We start from the raw sequence: 20928 nt of genomic DNA, 5'->3' as shown, positions 1-20928 counted from the left end.
AGCTCGCCATACATCTTTCTGGGTATGCATGACAGCTGATACACTCACAGCATGGGAAATGACAATTGAAACAAAATCCTCCCCGTGTCAAAGGTGTGAGGAGACGAGACAATTGGCAGTGAAATGTGAGTACAACAGAAACCTATGGAATAGACTCATCAGATTGGGGAGGGGGAGGCGGAGCGGGAGGGGCAATGAGAGAGGGAATTACAACATGGGAAAGCAAAACCTCACCACTAGTAAGTGATATTCATGTAGCCAATCAATTAAACTACTAAGATTTTCTGGTAATGATATGAATGGGTAAATTCCAAAAGAAGCAGCAAAAACCTAGTCATGTGATCTTCAACCTCACGAGCTAACTACTATCCCAGTCAACATTAAGATTTCAACCCCTGATTGATAATTAAGAAATTAAAAAAAAAAAAAAAACTAAATCCAATGACAAGGTATTATAAACAAGATATGGTATCAACATTTGGTAACTAAGCGGCTTTTCTGTACTCGTAGTAATTACGATAGGACCAAAAATTTTTGCCTTTGGACCTCATTTTGTCAGTAAACTAGGGGATTATCCTCAACTGTGGGAAGCAGATGCACCTTTAGGTGATGTTTCTGATGCTGTAACAAGATTTTCTGGCAATTTAGACTTTATTAGTGGTCGCCGTAAGAACCTGAGTGGCCATCTTTTAGGCTTTATTTGCCCCAACAATTTCATCTGTTCTCTTCTAAACTTCCTGTTTGCATACCATTTTCCACCTCGAAAACCCAAAGCATACCTGGAAGCAAAGGCATAAAAAGCATCAAAGCGCAAGAAGATTTTGAGTTTTTGAGATTTTCCAAGACAATTTATGTTGACACCTTCCTAGCTTTTTTTTGACAAAAGTTGCTAAAAGTCAAACTATATAGAGAAAGAACAGCTGCATAACAAAAGAAAAGAACTAAGGTGAGAGGGGACGTAAAAGCGAGTTTGTGTTTGTTGGACTACTGTTCATTTAACAATGAATTTGAAAATTTTCCATGATAAGAAGCAGTGGAAACTTCTCAATGAAAAAACTAAAATAACAGAAGTAGAATAGGAAAATGAAAAGAACGAGAATATGGCTATTTAACCAGCTGGGAGAAGGGGAAAAAAGAACCAAAATAAAACAAGAACAAAGTAACTGCTAAGAAGGAAAAATCACAAACCCGAGAATTAGTGTTGTTCCAGCAGTTGCAACACAAGCCGGAACACTAATGGATCCAGACACAAGCTTCTTAAATTCAGGATCTTCAATTTGATAATCATTCTTCATCTGCCAGATAAAAAAATCATGTTAGAACTAATGAATTTAGAAGAATTGCTCGTGGCACAGAAGAAAACCAACGTGGTCCAAGGGAGCTGCTAGAATAAGACTGATCATGTGAGAGTACCCAAATGATTCTGCTCATATCAGGCAGTGTCCCACCAGCTGATAACCTGTCCCACAACCCCTTTAAGTGTCACCCAGCCCCACATCCCCAAATTTCCTTTTGTTAGCACTTCTTTTTCCTTTTTCCATGTTCATAAAGCTTAGTTACCTGAGATATTAAGATCTTGGTACTCTATTGTCACACAAAGACAACCTTTAGCATCCAGAAAATGAAACTTCCAAAACTAACCTATTCTGACTAAAAAGAAGCCAAGCAAAAAGAAAACAGTGATTGTTTTGGAGCTGAACAATATGTTGACAAGGATACTCCATGAAATAGCCTATATATTGATGTTCGACTCCTCACTCTATGATAACATTTTATTTTGGGATAACAAAGAGACCCCTGCTCTGTGGGTTAGCTGGCCAATCTCAAAGTTCGCACAGGTCTGAAACCAGCAGGATTGTGGGCCTACCTCTCTACGCTCCTCCCACTTAGATACTAGACTTTAGTATGACTCAAATTTGTGGGTCTTAGATGAGTACAATCAATTTGTAGAAGTTGAAAGCAAACAAGACGGGATGGTAGAGGATGTTGAAGAACGAGTGAAGTGATTTGGCCAATAGAGGTAGGAGAACAAACTAGAAACAGATGAATGGAGAAGTACTAGTTGTGGCGTGACAACAAACATGATCACAATGGAGCCAAAAAAAAATGGAAGTGATCGGCGAAAAAAAATGAGATGGTCTTGATGGGCCAAATCTTTGAATTTGTAAGCTTTGGATTACTTTTGGCCAGGCCAGCCCCCACTTTGTACTTCTGCATGACCACCCATTGACGTTCCTATAAGAAGCATTGAGTCATTTGAGGTTTTCTAGGAGGCGGGTTGCACCTAAGGCTGCTAGGAAAGTGAGTACACAACCTATAGAAGATTGAGACTATCGTAGAAAACCACATACATGTGTTTATAAATTTTATACTTACAAAAAAAAGATAGCACACAAGTTAACGAACACGTTAAATCCTAGTTAACTCCACAGTCCATACTTGCTTAAAAATAGCTGAATCATAACCAATGCAGTCCATATCCATAGTATGTACACGAGTCTAGTCTCTAATTACACATGACCCAAAAAAGACAACTTCGCCACATCTTCTCATGGTGTTGGGTATAAAAAAACTTTTCAAAAGTTTTCTGCAACACTCGATTATAAAATAATTTCAGGTTGTAATAAATTTATTTTTAAACTTCATGTAGTTAATTACACTAATTTTCAAATTAAAAACAATTACACAAATTTGGAAGGGCATATCGTTGAAGAATTAATACCAGCAAGCTTACTCCCTGTAACACCCCGCATTTTCGTGCTAAAATTCGAACCGTTATTTTTACGTGTATAAAATTGAATCCAATTATTTCTATACAAAAATAAAATAAAAATAAGTGTCATGATCACTATCCTAGTGTGAAAAATGCTTTTGAGGGGAAGAATGTTCGTAGTAAACACTTAAGAGTCTAAGTTGCTTGGACTCTTCAAAAATATCTACGGGGGCGTGTCAGATCCTCCAAAAATAGTGTATTTCTAAGGATCCGATACGGGTGCGGCAACATTTTTGGAGAGTCTGAGCAACTTAGCTTAGAGTGAAGTGGAGTTAAGAACTTTCGTTATCGATCAAATTTTGGAATTCGATTCTACAAAGGTTAACTTTGAATGCGTATAACTTCTGGAATATGTGGAATTTTGGGGCTCAAGACCCACCAAATTATAGATAAATGTGTCCTCTTTTCAACGCATCCGATTTCGCCTTAATCCGATACCCGGACGAAAAGTTATGAGCATTTTCGTGAGGAAGCAATAAGGGTCCGCGATAGCAGCGCAACGAGGAGCTTATCGCGATGATCTCCCTCCGCGACGCACTGATGGTTTAAATTCGGTCAATTTTTGGTTTGTTGACTTGGAAGGAGGGATATTGAAGTCCTTTCACTTATAAACGACCCCTAAACACTATATTAACCTATTTTCATCCGTTTTCACGACATAACATCAATTATTTCACCTCTCAAAAATCCCTAATTATCATTCTTTAAGCAAGAGACGAGAAACTACCTAGGGTTGAGGATTTCAACCTCTAAAGGGCAATCTCTATATGTTTTCTTCGATTTCTACCCATCAAAGGTATGTGGGACTATCCTAACCCTCATGAGCGTAAATTCATTGTTTTTAACAAGTTTTAAAGATTATATAATTACGTATATGAAAAGGGTTTTTTTTTTTAATTGTGAAAGAGCATGCATTATGAACCCATTTTGATGAAAGTATGTAATTATTGTGAGGTTTTTCCATTAGCTTGACTTATAATCATGTGCATATATTATAAGAATTTCGAAAAGTGATTTATGAAAATTTTTCCTCTCCCATGATGAAATCTATGATTTTGACATGTTATGGCTTGATTTTGTTGTGTGATTAAATGTTGGGTTTAAGTGTTTTACTATCATTCAATGATTGACATTGTTTTATGATCCAATGAGAGCGTGTTTTTTTCTGATTTTACGAATGCTCCATGTGTTAAAGGAAAGAAATGCATGTGTTGAAAGAAAGAATGGGCAACCATGTGTAAGTCTTGAAAAGAGAGTGTTTTGCCTATGTTTTCACATGTGTTATGCAAATCTTTTGGTGGTCTCTAACATATTTTTGAATTAGAAGGACTAAGAATTCTCATATCCAAAAGCTGAAGGTGGAGGAAATGGGGATGTTGCGTTGGATGTGTGGAGTCACAAGGGCTGACAGGGTTAGGAATGAAATTATTCGGGAAAAGATTGGGGTGGCGTCAGTGGAGGATAAAATACGGGAAGTGAGGTTGAGATGGTTTGGTCATGTGATGAGGAGAGGCACGAATGCACCGGTTCGTCGGTGTGAGAGGTTGGCCTTGGAAAGTTTCAAGCGAGGTAGGGGTAGGCCGAAGAAATACTAGAGAGAAGTGATTAAACGTGACATGGAACAGTTACAGCTGACCAAGGACATGACCCTGGATAGGAAGTTATGGAGGAAAAGCATTAGGATACAGGGCTAAGGGTGTGGATGAGTCGTAGTCAGTATTTAGGTGGACTTTATTGTCCTTTGTTTGGTAATGTACTATTCTTGTGGATGTCGTACCTATGTTATTTAATCGTGTCCTATGCTTTGATGCTTTTGCTTACTGCCTTTTCATCTTGAGCCGAGGGTTTATCGGAAACAGCCTCTCTACCTCTCTAGAGGTAGTGGTATGGACGGCGTACACTCTACCTTCCCCAGACCCCACTATGTGGGAATAAACTGGGTTTGTTGTTGATGTTGTTGTAAGGACTATGAACACGATATGGTATGATGTGAGATGGAATAATATGACTGACTTGCAAGTCTGGGTATGACGATACCTTGTTATGATAAGGCCTTAACAAAATAAGAATGAATTCTTTCATAAGCATGAAGTATGATTTTAAGAAGGATAAAAATGGGCTTAAAGAGAGTTAGATGGTTACCCGAAGAAAGCACGAGTTTAAAGACTCATCACTGAAAACCGTGATTTGCTAACGCGGGATATGGTACCCTGCTTTGTGATCTTGTGTACTTTTGATTCACGTCGTCCCAATTTTGGACTATGGTTAGGAGCTCTGCTTTGTGATCTTGTGCACTAACATGACATGTTTACTTGATTGGGGATTATGGCACCCTTCTTTGTGATCTTGCGTGTCCCCCTTGCTAATACTCCAATCCTTGCGGCAAACTTGGTTTGGGGGTTTGGCCGCCAAGTCAAGGGCGGATTCCATATAGCTCATGGAATTATAGAAAATGTAGGGTGTACCATTTACTCAGAAGTAAAACAAAGAGTTGAGTGTATGATTACAAAAATGTTTGAAGCTCTTTAATTATGCTCATGTGTTTTTACATATATCATGATAAATTGTTTTTAGAATGTGTTCACCTATTTTACATGAAGTATATGTTATTTTTGGATTGTTCTACATACCAATACTCTCCAAGTATTGACCCCTTCATAGTACAGGTTTTGGGGCTCCATCCCGTGGTCCATCACATCAGTAGAACATATGGGATGATGATAGAGTTGGTGAGCCATCCATTTTCCGGAAAGCATGTTATTCATATGTCTATCTAATACAGTTTATGGTTCAGCCGAGGGCCTTGTGCCGACCTAGACAGTTAGTGTTCAGTAGAGGCATAATAGACAGAAGTTGAGTATTGTATTGTCATATTTTGTTGACACGGTTTGTGTTATAAATTTCCCTTGAATTTCATTATATCTCCCGCACCTTAATTTATGTACGGACTATGCTTATGGTAGAATGCTAAGGGGTCTCTCGAGCCCATGTGGTTCGAGATACCCGTCGCGGCCAGTGCCTCAGCTCAGGTCGTGACAAGCTTGGTATCAGAGCACGTTTCATGGTCCCAGGGTATCTACGACGCCGTGTCTACTTGCTTATGGGTGTGTTGTGCACCACACTTATAATCAGGAGGCTACCACCGAGCATTTAGGAGATGTTTCCCATTCTTTTATATTATAGCGTCGTCCATACGGAAATTATCCAAATTCCTTCCTTGCTTTAATTTGGCCATGCCTCATTATCCAGGCAATAGAAGTTCAAGAGTTTAGATTCCTAATGACGTGGTCCTTTCTTATTGAGTTATCCATAAAGTTATGAAATAGCACAAGGACTTGAGAGGAGTCCATTAGTGCTTCAGTGTGTGTTGATTCAAGTGTATACCCCTATTTATATCCATCATGCATTTGAGCCCGAGGTATGAAGTGTATGCAATTTCTTTCAAAATCCTAGTTGCAGATGTCATGCTTAGTTGTATAATCTTAATGGACAAGGAGCTTAAGGGGCAGGTAGTGGAGGTTAAAAGGGTTAGTGATAGAGTTATGACTATCAAGTTGGTCTTGGGGGGGGGGGGGTTATTTTGAACATTTGTAGTGTGTATGCACCACAGGTGGGCCTGGACGAGGAAGAGATGAAGAATTTTTGGGAGGTTTTGGACGAGGTGGTTAGAGGCGTGCCTAGTTCGGAGAAGATTTTCATAGGTGGGGATTTCAACGGGCACATCGGGTCTTTGCCGTTAGAGTACGATAATGTGCACGGGGGCTTTGGGTTCGGGGTTAGGAATGATAACCGAGCTGATCTTTGGGATTTTGCGAGAGCCTTTGGGTTAGTGGTAGTGAATTCCAGCTTGCCGAAGAAATAAGAGCATTTGGTTACTTCTTGTAGCAGGATAGCCAAGACTCAGATTGACTTTTTGCTGCTTAGGAAGGGAGATACAGTTTTGTGTAAGGATTGTAAGGTAATTCCGAGTGAGAATCTTGCAACTCAGCATAGTCTCCTGGTGATGGACTTGGTTATTAAGAAGGGCAAGATGAGGCGAGGTGGGAAAGATCAGCCTAGGGTTAGATGGGGCAGTTTGACTCCGATTAGTCCTTTGGAGATAGGGGCGAAGTTGGAGGGGATAGGGGTGTGGGAGTGCAGGGGGGACGTGGACAGTATGTGGGATAGGGCTATTGGTTGCATCAGGGAGTCGGCTAGAGATGTGTTGGGTGTTTCGAGGGGCTGGTCTGGCCGGTATCGGGGGGATTAGTGGTGGAATGAAGATGTTAAGAAGAAGGTGGAGACGAAGAAGGCGACTTACGCTAAGTTGGTTGAGAGTAAGGATGATGAAGAGAAGCGGGTGAGCAGAGAGGAGTACAAGTTAGCTAAAAAGGAGGCTAAGTTAGCAGTCACGGTTGCTAAGACAATAGCTTTTGAGAGTTTGTATAAGAGGTTAGAGGAGAAAGGCGGGGAGAAGAGGTTGTTTAGGCTTGCCTAGGTTAGGGAGCGAAAAGGTCATGACCTGGACCAGGTGAAGTGCATTAAGGGGGAGGATGGCAGAGTTTTGGTGGAAGACAACCTCATTAAGAAAAGATGCCAGTCGTATTTCCATAAGCTCTTGAATGATGAGGGGGACAGGGGTGTTGTGTTAGGGGAGTTGGAGTATTCCGGGGAGTGTCGCGACTTTGGCTATTGTCAGCGTTTTAAGGTAGAAGAGGTCAATGAGGCTATTCGCATGATGCGTATGGGCAGGGTGATGGGGCCTGACGAGATTCTGGTGGATTTTTGAAAGTTCTCTAGCAAGTCAGGGTTAAGGTGGCTGACCAACTTGTTTAACAATATTTTCAAGGCAACAAAGATGCCTGAGGCGTAGAGATGGAGTACAATGATTCCTTTATTTAAAAACAAGGGTAACATTCAGAGTTGCAACAACTACCGAGGTATTAAGTTGTTGAGTCACACGATGAAGATTTGGGAGAGAGTGGTGGAGCGAAGGTTGAGGAAGATTGTCTATTTCGGAGAATCAATTTGGTTTTATGCCTGGTCGCTCCACGACTGAGGCGATTCACCTTGTGCGGAGACTAGTAGAGCAGTATATAGAGAGGAAGAGGGACCTTTACATGGTGTTTATCGACTTGGAAAAGGCTACGACAAAGTCCTTAGGGAGGTGCTTTGGAGATGCTTGGAGGTGTGGAGATCCCGGTGGTGTATTGCAGAGCGATTAAAGACATGTACGAGGGTGCGAAGACTCGGGTTAGGACAGTGGGAGGAGATTCTGAGCATTTTTTGGTCTTGACAAGGTTGCATCAGGGATCAACTCTTAGTCCGTTTTTATTCACTTGGTGATGGATGTGTTGACAAGGAATATACAGGGCGAAGTGTCTTGGTATATGCTTTTCGCGGATGATATAGTTTTTATTGATGAGTCGCGACAAAGGGTTAATGATAAGCGAGAGGTTTGGAGACAAACCCTGGAGTCTAAAGGTTTCAGGTTGAGTAGGAATAAGACGAAGTACATGGAGTGCAAGTTTAGTGACTCGAGGCAAGAGGAGGAGGGATAGTGAAGTTGGATTCTCAGGCGATTTGCAAGAAGGATAGTTTTAAGTATCTCGGGTCTACGATTCAGGGAAATGAAGAGATAGATGAGGATGTCTCTCATCGTATTGGGGCAGGTTGGATGAAATGGAGGTTTGCTTTGGGAATTTTATGCGATAAGAAGGTGCCCCCAAGCTGAAAGGAAAATTCTATAGAGTTGCAGTCCGGCCTGCTATGTTGTATGGAGCTGAGTGTTGACCGGTTAAGAATTCTCATATCCAAAAGTTGAAGGTGGCGAAAATGAGGATGTTGCGCTGGATGTGTGGATTCACGAGGGCTGACAGGGTTAGGAATGAAATTATTCGAGAGAAGGTGGGAGTAGTGTCAGTGGAGGATAAAATGCGAAAAGTGAGGTTGAGATAGTTTGGTCATGTGATGAGAAGGGGCACAGATCCCCAATTCGTAGGTGTGAGAGGTTGGCCTTGGATGGTTTCAAACGGGGTAGGGGTAGACCAAAGAAATACTGGAGAGAAGTGATTAGACGTGACATGGAGCTGTTGCAGTTGACTGAAGACATGACCCTAGATAGGAAGGTATGGAGGAAAAGCATTAGGATAGAGGTCTAAGGGTGTGCATGAGTTATAGTCAGTAATTAGGTGGATTTTGGTGTCCTTGGTTTGGCATTGTAATTTTTATTTTATTTTTGTGGATGTTGTAACTGTGTTATTTTATCTTGTTCTATGCCTTGCATGCTTCTGTATACTGCCTCTTATCTTGAGCCGGTGGTCTATCGGAAACAGCCTCTCTACCTCTTTTGAGGTAGTGGTATAGACTGCGTACACTCTACCCTCCTCCGACCCTACTATGTGGGAATATATTGGGTTTATTGTTGTTGTTATTGTAACCTTTAAGTGGAGGGTGGTATGCCCTTTTGTGGTGATTGGTTAATATTGTTGCAAGATTTGTAGATTGTATGGTAGTCTGTGGAGGAAGTGATTGACTATGATTATTATTTATTTAAAATAGGGAAGGAGGTAGTGGTATGGATTGCGTACATCTTAACCTTCCCAGACCTCACTGTATGGGAATACATTGTTGTTGTTGTTGTAAAATAGGAAAGGAGCTCATAATGAATAGTTATGGAGGTTGTAGGAATCATTTATAGGTTGTGAATGGAAAGGGATATATTAGCCAATAAGTTATGAGTAGAGACTCATTGGTGTTTATGGAATTTTGAAGGTAGTTGTGATGCATGCATTGGTAAGTAGATATGGTGTGAGAAGGTATGTAGTTGATTCTGAGGTATAGTAGCAATGTCATGAAGGGGTTATGTTTGTAAGTCGTAGTTAAGTGAAATGAGGAATTTGGGTTGATTTCCCAATATGATCGACTAGTATAGTATGTGGCATGCTTCGTCGTTGGTACATGATTGATGCTAAACAATAGGTTTGAACTTTAGATGTGGATTGTGGTGGTAAGAATAGTAGCTCAAGAATTGTGATGCATGTTTTGAGGGTATGAAATTAGTAGGTTTGATACAGTGTGTGAAAGAGGCCTAGGTTGATAACCAATGAAAAGTTTGAGTGGAAAATTATGATGTATATGTGTACATGAGGATTATTTGCGGACGATGTAATGTTGATTGATGAGACGCGGGGGGGTGTGAATGACAAATTGGAGGTTTGGATGCAAACCGTTGAGTCTAAGAGGTTCAGGTTGAGTAGGTCCAAAACGGAGTATTTGGAGTGCAAGTTCAGTGACTTGAGGCAGGAGAACGAAGTGGTAGTGAGGTTGGACTCCCAGGATGTTTGTAAGAGGGATAGTTTTAAGTATCTTAGGTCTACGATTCAAGGGAATGGTGAGATTGATGAGGATGTCTCTAAACGTATTGGAGCAAGTTGGATGAAGTGGAGGCTCGCCTCGGGAGTGTTGTGTGATAAGAAGGTGCCCCTTAAGCTTAAAGGCAAATTCTATAGAGTGGCAGTCCGCCCGGCTATGTTGTATGGAGCAGAGTGTTGGCCGGTCAAGCACTCCCACATCCAAAAATTGAAGGTGGCGGAAATGAGAATGTTACGTTGGATGTGTGGGCTTACTAGAGGGGACAGAGTTAGAAATGAGGTTATCCGGGAGAAGGTGGGAGTGGCTTCGGTGGAGGACAAGATGCGGGAAGGAGGGCTGAGATGGTTTGGGCATGTGATGAGGAGGGGCGCGGATGCCTCAGTTCGTAGGTGTGAGAGCCTAGCTTTAGATGGTTTCAATAGGAGTAGAGGTAAGCCGAAGAAATACTAGAGGGAGGTGATTAGGCATAACATGGAGCAGCTTCAGCTTACTGAGGACATGACCTTAGATAGGAAGGTGTGGAGGTCGCAGATAAGGGTAGAAGGCTAGTGTGAGTGTGTGGGTTGTAGCAGGCAGTTAGGAGAGATCTTGTGTAGCCGGGTTCGTAACCCTAGGACTGTGTACGTAGGTGTCGTTGGTATATGAGGGTATGTTACTATCAGGTGGGGGGCCTATTTCTTATTTCTTAGTTCCTATGTTCTTATTTAGTGTTGCCTTTATTTCTCGTATTTCATTTTTTATCTGGTTTCATTTCTATTATTTCTTATTCCTGTTTTTTTCGTTGTGTCATCCATCCTCCTTGTTTATTATTCTTTATCTTGAGCCAGGGGTCTATCGAAAACAGTCTCTCTACTTCTTCGAAGGTAGCGGTATGGACAGCGTACATCTTACCCTCCCCAGACCCCACTTTGTGGGAATACACTGGGTTTGTTGTTGTTGTTGTTGTTGTTGATGTGTACATGAGGATTAGTGTTAAAATGATGAATTATGGCTGAGTCACTTGGTGGATAAGAGTGGGTTTAAAAGAATAAGTTGAACCCCAGGTAGCTTGTTGTCAGACGAGGTTCTAAGTGTATATGTGCCATGTGTGCCTAGTTTATATTCTTGGATTTCTTAATATGGAGAAGGCTAGAGAGCTACTATATGGTGTTATTTAGAGCTGACTTGAGGAAAATGTAGATAGATGATGTGAGCTCTTGGACTCATTTTTACAAATTTTGTTGAGTTGTGAGATATGCGATTAGAAGTGTAATGCTAGTATACTAAGTAGTGAAGAATTGATTGCTATGTGTTAAGAAGGGTGAATGTGTATGCTTATGAGAAAGTGAGTTATAGGGTGATTCCTGTGGAACCTTGCAAAAGTTAAGATTAGCATCCCTGAAGGGCAATGTCTTCATATTATAGCTATCAAAGGGTTGGCGTTCATGTGTATGGTGATAACTCCATTGCGCTGCGTGTTGTGCTTGCAGATTTAATGAGAGGATATGTCCTCAAGTCTAGGATTGTGACTTTGATCTAAGGTGGAGATGATGAATTAAGGTAGTTCCCAAATTTTCTCGTAGTGGCAAGTTTCAGGGAAAGGTCAGGTAAATCTATTCCTATTCAAGCAAACTCCTCCTACTTCAATTCAATGAGGACATTCCACCAAAGTTTTATGTATTCAAGTCATGCCTATGCTAAGCTTCGAGTTCTTCATGTAACTCATGTCATGTTTCGACCTCCAAACTAGAAGCGATAATGCCCCTCAGAAATCCAAGCTTTTAAGTATTCAAGCTCTATGTTATGATGTTCATGATCCATAAATCCATGTCTCATATCCTGCTTAGTTCGAAGCAACTATGCTTTCTATATATTATCGATTCATTTTATGTCGGGATTAGCCAAAGTGATAAAGTTTATGCAAACCCATGACTATCTCAGCTCTGAAAATGAGAAGCAATAGCTTCAAGCAACAATTCTTGTCATATTCCTTGAATATATGAATCCGACTTTATGTTACACAACTCATGATATATACGCTTAGGTTTCTCACTGTGGTCAGTCCCCTAAGAGCTCATGTGGTGGTGTGTTTATGCCCAAATGGCTCTCTATTAATGATCTAGACATTTGATATATGAAGCATTTTGTGCCTATTGTATCGTATCTTTATCTCATGTCCCACCTTTTGTAGATCAAAATATAAGTTATAACTGAATAGTGTTACCCTCATCAGTGATGCTTGCGCTCTAATCCCTCAATGGCCTTCCAAATGTTAGTATGATAGTGGTTATGGAAGCATAGCAACGTTTTAGATAAGAGAGTAGGTGTTTCTTATGGCGTTAAATTTTTGTGTGACTACCTCGAGCTAAGGTTATAGTTGAAGAGGGAAGAAGGAGATGAACTTTTGTTATGTGAAATAGTTAGGATGGGGGAATATGTAACAAAAAACTTTGTGAGAGCGAGTGAAGTTTTTGGTATAATGGGAGGTCCATAAAGTGGGTGTAGTAAAGATAGGCTTGAACGTTGTGATTGATGAAAACACAAACCATTGTATTATGTGGCTAGTACTCTTGGTTAAGGCATGATGTTGTTTGACTACAATGATAAGATGGAGTAGTATTCATGGATGGATGTACAGTATAGAGCCCCGTAGATTAAGTTAACATCTTTTAACTTCGGACTAGGCTTAAACATAGAAGCAATATATAGCTAGACTTCGGCTCTTGTAGCAATGTGATTTGTTAGGAAATTGTAAGATTGAAATGGTGAAGTGTGGTATTGTAGTTGAAGTCATAGTTGAGAAGTATCATGATATTTAAGGGCTATTAGTATAAGACCCTCAAAGTTTCCATCATTCTATTTTTGACCTTCTCGTGTTTAAACCATCAATTTTTTACTCAAACCATGTTCGGGGATGTAAAAAGGGTAACCCAAAAGAGTTTCGAAATTTTCAGACAGGGTTTGGGGTAGTTTTGGGTCATGGAGGCACTAAGCCTCCTTGATAGCCCCACAACACAGAGGTTGTGTTCCACGATCCACGACGCGAACCTAGAAAAAATTTCGATTGTTTTGATTTTCTCACTTGGGGTGAGGAGCTTTGGGTCTTTTACCTCTTGTACGACCTTGGTCTCGTTGCTTATGATTCGTGCATACATAATTTACTTAGTGATGCCATAAAGCCCCCTTTTTTTAATTCCTATACGTGTTTTGTTGAGAGGGAGTTCTTAGCGAGAAGTTACATACTTTGTTCCATACTTCTAAAGCTTCAAAGGATTCCTATCCATCATTCGAGGATGAATGATTCCAAGGGGGAGATAAAGTCACACCCCGCATTTTCGGGCTAAAATTCCAATCGTTGTTTCTACGTGTATAAAATTAAATCCAATTATTTCTATAAAAAATAAAAATAAGTGTCATGATCACTATCCTAGTGTGAAAAATGCTTTTGAGGGGAAGAATGTTCGTAGTAAACACTTAAGAGTGAAGTGGAGTTAAGAACTTTCGTTATCGATCGAATTTTTGAAATTCGATTCTACAAGGGACAACTTTGAATGTGTATAACTTCTGGAATATGTGGAATTTCGGGGCTCAAGAGCCACCAAATTATAGATAAATGTGTCCTCTTTCCAACGCGTCCAATTTCGCCTTAATCTGATACCCGAGCGAAAAGTTATGACCATTTTCGTAAGGAGGTAGTAAGGGTCCGCGATAGCAGCGCGGATCTTATCGCGATGATCTCTCTCCGCGACGCGCTGATGGTTTAAATTCGGTCAATTTTTGGTTTGTTGACTTAGGAGGAGGGATATTGAAGTCCTTTCACTTATAAACGACCCTTAAACACGATATTAACCTATTTCCATCCGTTTTCACGACATAACATCAATTATTTCACCTCTAAAAAATCCCAAATTATCATTCCTTAAGCAAGAAAGGAGAAACTACCTAAGGTTGAGGATTTCAACCTCCAAAGGGCAATCTCTATACGTTTTCTTCGATTTCTCCCCGTCAAAGGTATGTGGGACTATCCTAAACCTCATGGGCGTAAATTCATTGTTTTTAACAAGTTTTAAAGATACATAATTACGTATATGAAAAGGGTTTTTTTGAAATTGTTGAAGAGCATGCATTATGAACCCATTTTGACGAAAGTATGTAATTATTGTGAGGTTTTTCCATAAGTTTGATTTATAATCATGTGCATAAATGATAAGAATTTCGAAAAGTGATTTATGAAAATTTTCCTCTCCCATGATGAAATCTATGGTTGACATGTTCTGGGTTGTTTTGTTGCGTGATTAAATATTGGGTTTAAGTGTTTTACTATTATTTATGGATTGATATTGTTTTATGATCCAATGAGAGCGTTTTTTTTTTATTTTTACGAATGCTCCATGTGTTAAATGAAAGAAATGCATCTGATGGGCCACCATGTGTAAGTCTTGAAAAGAGAGTGTTTTGCCCAAGTTTTCACATGCTTTTGAAATAAGAACTCTCATGTGTTACGCAAATCTTTTGGTGGTTTCTAACATATTTTTGAATGAGAAGGACTATGAACACGATATGGTATGATGTGAGATGGAATAATATGATTGACTTGCAGGTCTGGGTATGACGATACCTTGTTATTATATGGCCTTAACAAAATAAGAAATGAATTCTTTCATAAGCATGAAGTATGATTTTAAGAAGGATAAAAATAGGCTTAAAGAGAGTTAGATGGTTACCCAAAAAAAGCACGAGTTTAAAGACTCGCTAGAAACCTTGATTTGCCAACATAGGATATGGTACCCTGCTTTGTGATCTTGTGTACTTTTGATTCATGTCGTCCCAATTTCGGACTATGGTTAGGAGCCCTGCTTTGTGATCTGGTGCACTACCATGACATGTTACTTGATTGGGGATTATGGCACCCTTCTTTGTTATCTTGCGTATCCTCCTTGCTAATACTCCAATCCTTGCGGCAAACTTGGATTGGGGGCTTGGCCGCCGAGTCAAAGGCGGATTCCATATAGCCCGCGGAATTATAGAAACTATAGGGTGTACCATCTAGCTCAGAAGTAAAACAAAGAGTTGAGTTTACGATTTACAAGAATGTTTGAAGCTATTTAATTTTGCCCATGTGTTTTTACTTTTTATATATATCATGATAAATTGTTTTCACAATGCGCTCACCTATTTTACAAGAAGTATATGTTATTTTTGGATTGTTCTACATACCAATACTCTCCAATTATTGACCCCCTCATAGTACAGGTTTTGGGGCTCCATCCCGTGGTCCATCACATCAGTAGAACATATGAGATGATGATAGAGTAGGTGAGCCATCCATTTTTCGAAAGGCGTGTTATTGATATGTCTATCTAATACAGTTTATGGTTCAGTCGAGGGCCTTGTCCCGGCCTAGACAGTTAGCGTTCAGTAGAGGCTTCGTAGACGAAAGTTGAGTATTGTATTGCCATATTTTGTTGGCACGGTTTGTTTTATAAAATTCCCTTCAATTTCATTATATCTTCCGCACTTTGATTTATGTATGGATTATGCTTATGGTAGAATGCTAAGGGGTCTCTCGAGCCCTTGTGGTTCGGGATGCCCGTCGCGGCCAGGGCCTTGGCTCGGGTCATGACACTCCCCCCCACCCCTTGCTATATCATGCTCCAACAAATCCTCTTGCATAGTACAGATCTTATCTTTTGAACAGAAATAGTAAAATAACTGCGGGACAACATTATTCTGCAATGAGAACTTACAGCTTTCTCTATAGATTCGAGACGTTGGTCAACTCTCGATTCATGAAGATGTCGTAAAGTATAACCTGAAAATGTTTGACAGCTTAAATTTGGTATTACCAAAATATCTAGGGAAAGGAGAGTAGATAATATATGTATACAATGACCAAGAGATTAAATGCATGCACTTCTAGCATGTTCTTAGCAGATAATTCTAAAGAACCAAGTCAACCAACTTAACCCAAATCAACTTTTGTGCACCAAACAAGACAATTCACAACGTATCCAAGGGTTCAAATCCAGATAGACCGCATATCACATAAGAAGACGAGGGAAAAACTCTGAAAAAAACAAAAAACACACTTGATGCCGTCAATGAAATGGTGCGCTGCAAATATACGAGAGCAGCATCAAGCCATCAAAGAAATGCCAAATGTAATGAAGTTGGAGACAAAACGTTACTTTTACATATTCTGATAGATAGGTCATAGAACATCTCTGGCAACCAACCTTATGACAAAAAACCTTAAGAATTTCATACACTCAACTGTCAGCTGATCAATTAATGCAAATTAATAGTCTCACTAATGGGCAAGATATCCAAAATTATTATGTCAATGGATCAGAACTTCTCACATATTGGAAAACACTCTAATATGCTCGCAGTCAGCTAAACTTATCAAAAGTAAACAGTTTTTATTGAGCCAATAGACATATCTTTATTTGCCAGGAAATGGAGAAATTATATGAGTTAATTGACCGTTGAGCACATTGGGTTACACAAGGAATGAAATTGTTGAAACTTCCTCCAAGTTCTTTCTACATTCTCTCTAGAAGTTTTGACTTGTGTATGGAGTTCAATGAATTTCGTCATAAACTCGTCTTTTTTAAAAAAAAATTTGGTAATTGTTTCTATTTCTGTGAGACAGTACATGGGTTGTACTGAAACCATATTTACAATAGCTCTAAATCTACTATCGCATCCCTATAATGAGTCTAATACATCAATGATAGAGACAGTGTCATTAGAGTATATCTGATTACACCAAAAACATAAAGTCAGAATGCAGTTCAGCTTTACTTGTTGCATACTATTCTCTACATTGTCAAAAACTCTAAGGTTCCTCTCCTTCCAGATTGTCCACCAGATAGCAGCGGGAACTATGCTCCAATTGTTCTTGTTCTTGGCATGTACTCCTGCTTCTTCCCAGCTGTTTAGAGTTTCTGTCATTTTCCTAGGCATAGTCCATGCTATATTTTTTAGATTGAGAAATATTCTCCATAGTTGACTAGTGACCCTACAGTGTATAAAAAGATGTACCACTGTTTCTCCAGTTTCCCCACAGAAAAAACACCTAAAGCACAATGGGATTCCCCTCTTCATCAGGTTATCTTGAGTCAGCACAGATTCCTTTGCCAATAACCAAATAAAGCAGGCTACTTTATGTGGGATTTTAGCTTTCCAAATAAATTTCCAGGGCCATATGAGTTACTGCTGGTTTGTCTGGTTAATTTTCCTGTAAGTTGTATTTACTTTGAAAGTCCCTTTGCTATTCCCTTGCCATTTAAGAGTGTCTTGTCCCGTCTTACAGCCATTAAACAGGTTAATGGTGTTGAAAAAATCAATAACTCTAGGAATTTTCCAATCATTAAGATTACTCCTGAACTCAAAATTCCACCCTTGAGGTGTCCACAATTCAGCTATTGTGCTTTGCTGATGTACAACTAGGCTTTATATGTCTAGGAATAAGATTTCAATCTTGCCTGCTTCATGCCAATCATTCTTCCAAAAAATAGTTTTAGCTCCATCTACCACTTCAATCTTGGTGTTGACTTTGAGTTCATCCCATAACATTCTGATCGACTTACATATGCTGACACCATAAGGAGTAATAGCTTCATTTGTCATCCAGTTATCATCTTCCCCATATTTGTTCTTGATGACATTGCCCTATAGGTTCTGATTTTCATTAGCATACTTCCAGAGCCATTTCATTCTGAGAGCTTTACTTTGGTTCTTCAAGTTCTTAATCCCCAAAGTCCCAGTTCTCTTCCCAGTGGGTCACTACCTTCCATTTGACTAAATGGTATCCTTTCCTTTCTTTGTTTCCTTGCCATAGAAATTTCCTCATGATGCTATCCAACCTATTGATGATTCCTGTTGGTACAGGAAATAAGGACATCATATATGTTGGAAGTCCATCAAGCGCAGAATTAATCAGAGTCAGTCGGCCATCCAGAGAAAGATATTGATATTTCCATCTCGCTAACTTCTTCTCACATTTCTCAATCACCCCATTCCAAATTTCCATAGACTTGGACTTTGCTCCCAGAGGCAAACCAAGGTAAATGGTAGGCATATTACCCACTTCACCCCCTAAAACCACTTTCAACATTTCTATGTTTGGCACGACATTGACTGGATAGAGGAATCTTTTCCTCCAATTCACATGCAGACCTGACATCCCTTTAAAAATGACTAATATCAACCTCAAAATTCTGAGTTGTTCCTTTTCAGCATCACAGAAAATAAAAGTGTTATCTGCATACTGCAAATGAGTTATCTCCAGAGTTCTTCTTCCAGTTTTAGCAACTTCAAAACCCTTTAACCAGCCTTCTCTATTTGCGATCTTGATCAGGTTGTTGAGTCCCTCCATTACAAGTATGAACAAGAATGGTGACAGGGGGTCGCCTTGTCGCAACCCCCTTTGTGAGCTAAAGAACCCTGTTGGAGAGCCATTTATAAGGACTGATAAGTATATTGTTGAGATGCAGTAGTAGATCCATTGTCTCCATTTGTACCCAAATCCCATCTTCTCTAGCAAACTCATAAGGAATCCCCAACTGACATGATCATAGGCTTTTTCAACGTCAAGTTTGCATAGAATTCCCGATTTTTTCAAACTCAACCTGGAATCAACCGCCTCATTAGCTATGAGTGCAGCATCCATAATTTGTCTTCCTTGAATGAAAGCCAGTTGTTGAGAATCCACAAGGTTTGCCATCACTCTTTTTAATCTTTTCATGAGCACTTTAGAGAAAAGCTGATATATGCTACCTATTAAGCTGATAGGTCTAAAGTCCCTTAATTCTTTAGCACATTTCTTCTTAGGGATCAAAGTTATGAAAGTAGCATTAAAGCTTCTTTCAAACCTTTCTTGCCCGTGGAACTTCTGAAGGTCTGCATAATATCATGTTTCACCACATCCCAACATTTGATGAAAAACCCCATAGTGAAACCGTCTGGACCAGGTGTTTTGCCAATTGCACTCTGCTTTAAGCAACTCAACACCTCATCATCTTCAAAAATTCTTTTCTAAATCTTCCATTTCCTCCGTTGTCGGCCTTGGATAATTTGTGAAATTACTAGTAGGTCTCCACTTTATTTCCTCAGAATATAACTTCTGATACAATCATCTGCTTCTGTGCTTTACTATGTGTTTGTGTGATATCTTGTGCCTTGAGCCGGGGGTCTTTCGGAAACAGCCTTTCTACTTCATCAGAGGTAGAGGTATGGACTGCGTAAATCTTACCCCCCCCAGACCCCACTAAGTGGGAATACACTGGGTTTGTTGTTGTTGTTGTATAACTTCTGATACAACTCCACAATTTCCTCTTGAATCCTTACTCCTTACTGGATCCTGGACTAGGCTCCCCTGAATTAAAAGTTGGTCAATATTGTTGTATCTCTTATGTGCATTAGCCATCTTATGAAAAAATTTGGTGTTCTTATCCCCTTCTTTCAACCACAAGGATCTAGATCTTTGTCTCCATGATATTTCTTCATTCTTAATCAAATCGTCAAATTTCATGAGAACTGTTGCCTTTTCCACTAATTCTTCTTTAGTTAGAACTTTGTTTGTAGCAATGTTTTCCAAAGATACCAATTTCTCTAGTAAGCCCTTCCTCTGTTGCTCCGGGTTTCCCTGCTAACTTCTGCTCTACTCTTTTAATTTATATTTTAGGGCTTTTAACTTAGAGGCCAAGATAAAGTCGGGCCTACCAGTATAGTTGAAAGAACTCCACCACTTCTTCACTTTATCCACGAAGCCTTCCGTATTTAACCACCAATTCTCAAACTTGAAATAACTATTATTCTTCTTCTAGTTACCACCTTCGATAGCAATTGGAGAATGATCAAACACTAACCTTTGGAGAGAAACTTGCTTCAAATTACTGAAAAAGTCATCCCATTCTTGAGATACCAAAATCCTATCAATTCTTAAGACTATTCTTTGATTATCCCCTTTGAACCATGTGTAGGTGGCATTTTCTAATTGAAGATCAATTAAATTCATATCCTCAATCAGGTCAAACAATTCCGTCATGCCCTTTGTTCTTCTAGTACAACTTCTTTTCTTAGAGGTATATCTACATTGAAGTCCCGACAAACAGCCCATGGTCCTTCAAATAGACATCTAATAGAGCCAATCTCCTCCCATACCATTCTTCTTTCCTAGTAACAGTTAGGAGCATACACTCCTGTTATATGACAGTTGAAGTCCTGCAATTGTGCTTCAAATTTGCAGGTGAGAGTGTAAGTCCCTACCTCTAGTATTTCCCCCTTCCATACTCTACTATCCCATAATAATAATGTTCCTCCTCTAGTCCCATTAGACTCTAAACATGTCATTTTAATTCATGTTCCCCCCATAGTTGCATTAGCAGACCTGAGAAATCACCCTCTAATTTTATCTCCTGTAAACATGTAAACATATGATATCAGCTTTCCAGTCCCCCATTATGTTCTTTACAATTCTCCTTTTGTCCCAGCTATTCAAGCCCCTTACATTCCATGATACAAGTTTGAATCGCATCATGAGATAGTCCGAGTGTTTCTCTCCTTATCTCTACTCCCACCACTCTTGAAGTTTATATCAAAAGCCACTAAGTTTTTAAGTTATTTAGAGTTTTTATTTTTTACCCTCTTACACACCATTGCAGATTCCTTGCATTTTGCTTGTCTGAAGTTGTCCACTTGCAGTAGTAGTTCCATGGCTTCTTCCTCATGTCCTTGAAAATCAGCCCCCAGTAATTTCCCCAATTTAAGCAAATTAGTGCGAGATGCGGGAAGCCCGATTGAGATGGTTCGGACAC

General features: G+C 39.7%; 1 protein-coding gene across 1 annotated transcript in view; it reads right to left on the bottom strand.

Moving 5' to 3' along the window:
• Positions 1-218: 218 nt before the first annotated feature.
• Positions 219-20928, bottom strand: part of LOC107854649 — a 27063-nt gene continuing 6353 nt past the window's right edge. The window contains exons 3-5 of the mRNA XM_047393829.1: positions 15853-15917; positions 1189-1295; positions 219-779 (exon numbers count right to left, since the gene is read on the bottom strand). Of these exons, the coding sequence (XP_047249785.1) occupies positions 578-779; positions 1189-1295; positions 15853-15917 (374 nt within the window). The 3' untranslated portion in view covers positions 219-577. The remainder of the gene's footprint in view (positions 780-1188; positions 1296-15852; positions 15918-20928) is intronic.

This window comes from Capsicum annuum, chromosome 7 (assembly GCF_002878395.1).
Source record: "Capsicum annuum cultivar UCD-10X-F1 chromosome 7, UCD10Xv1.1, whole genome shotgun sequence".
NCBI classification, from domain to species: domain Eukaryota; kingdom Viridiplantae; phylum Streptophyta; class Magnoliopsida; order Solanales; family Solanaceae; genus Capsicum; species Capsicum annuum.
The sequence above is the reverse complement of the archived record's forward strand: the minus strand, read 5'-3'. Positions and strand labels throughout refer to the sequence as shown.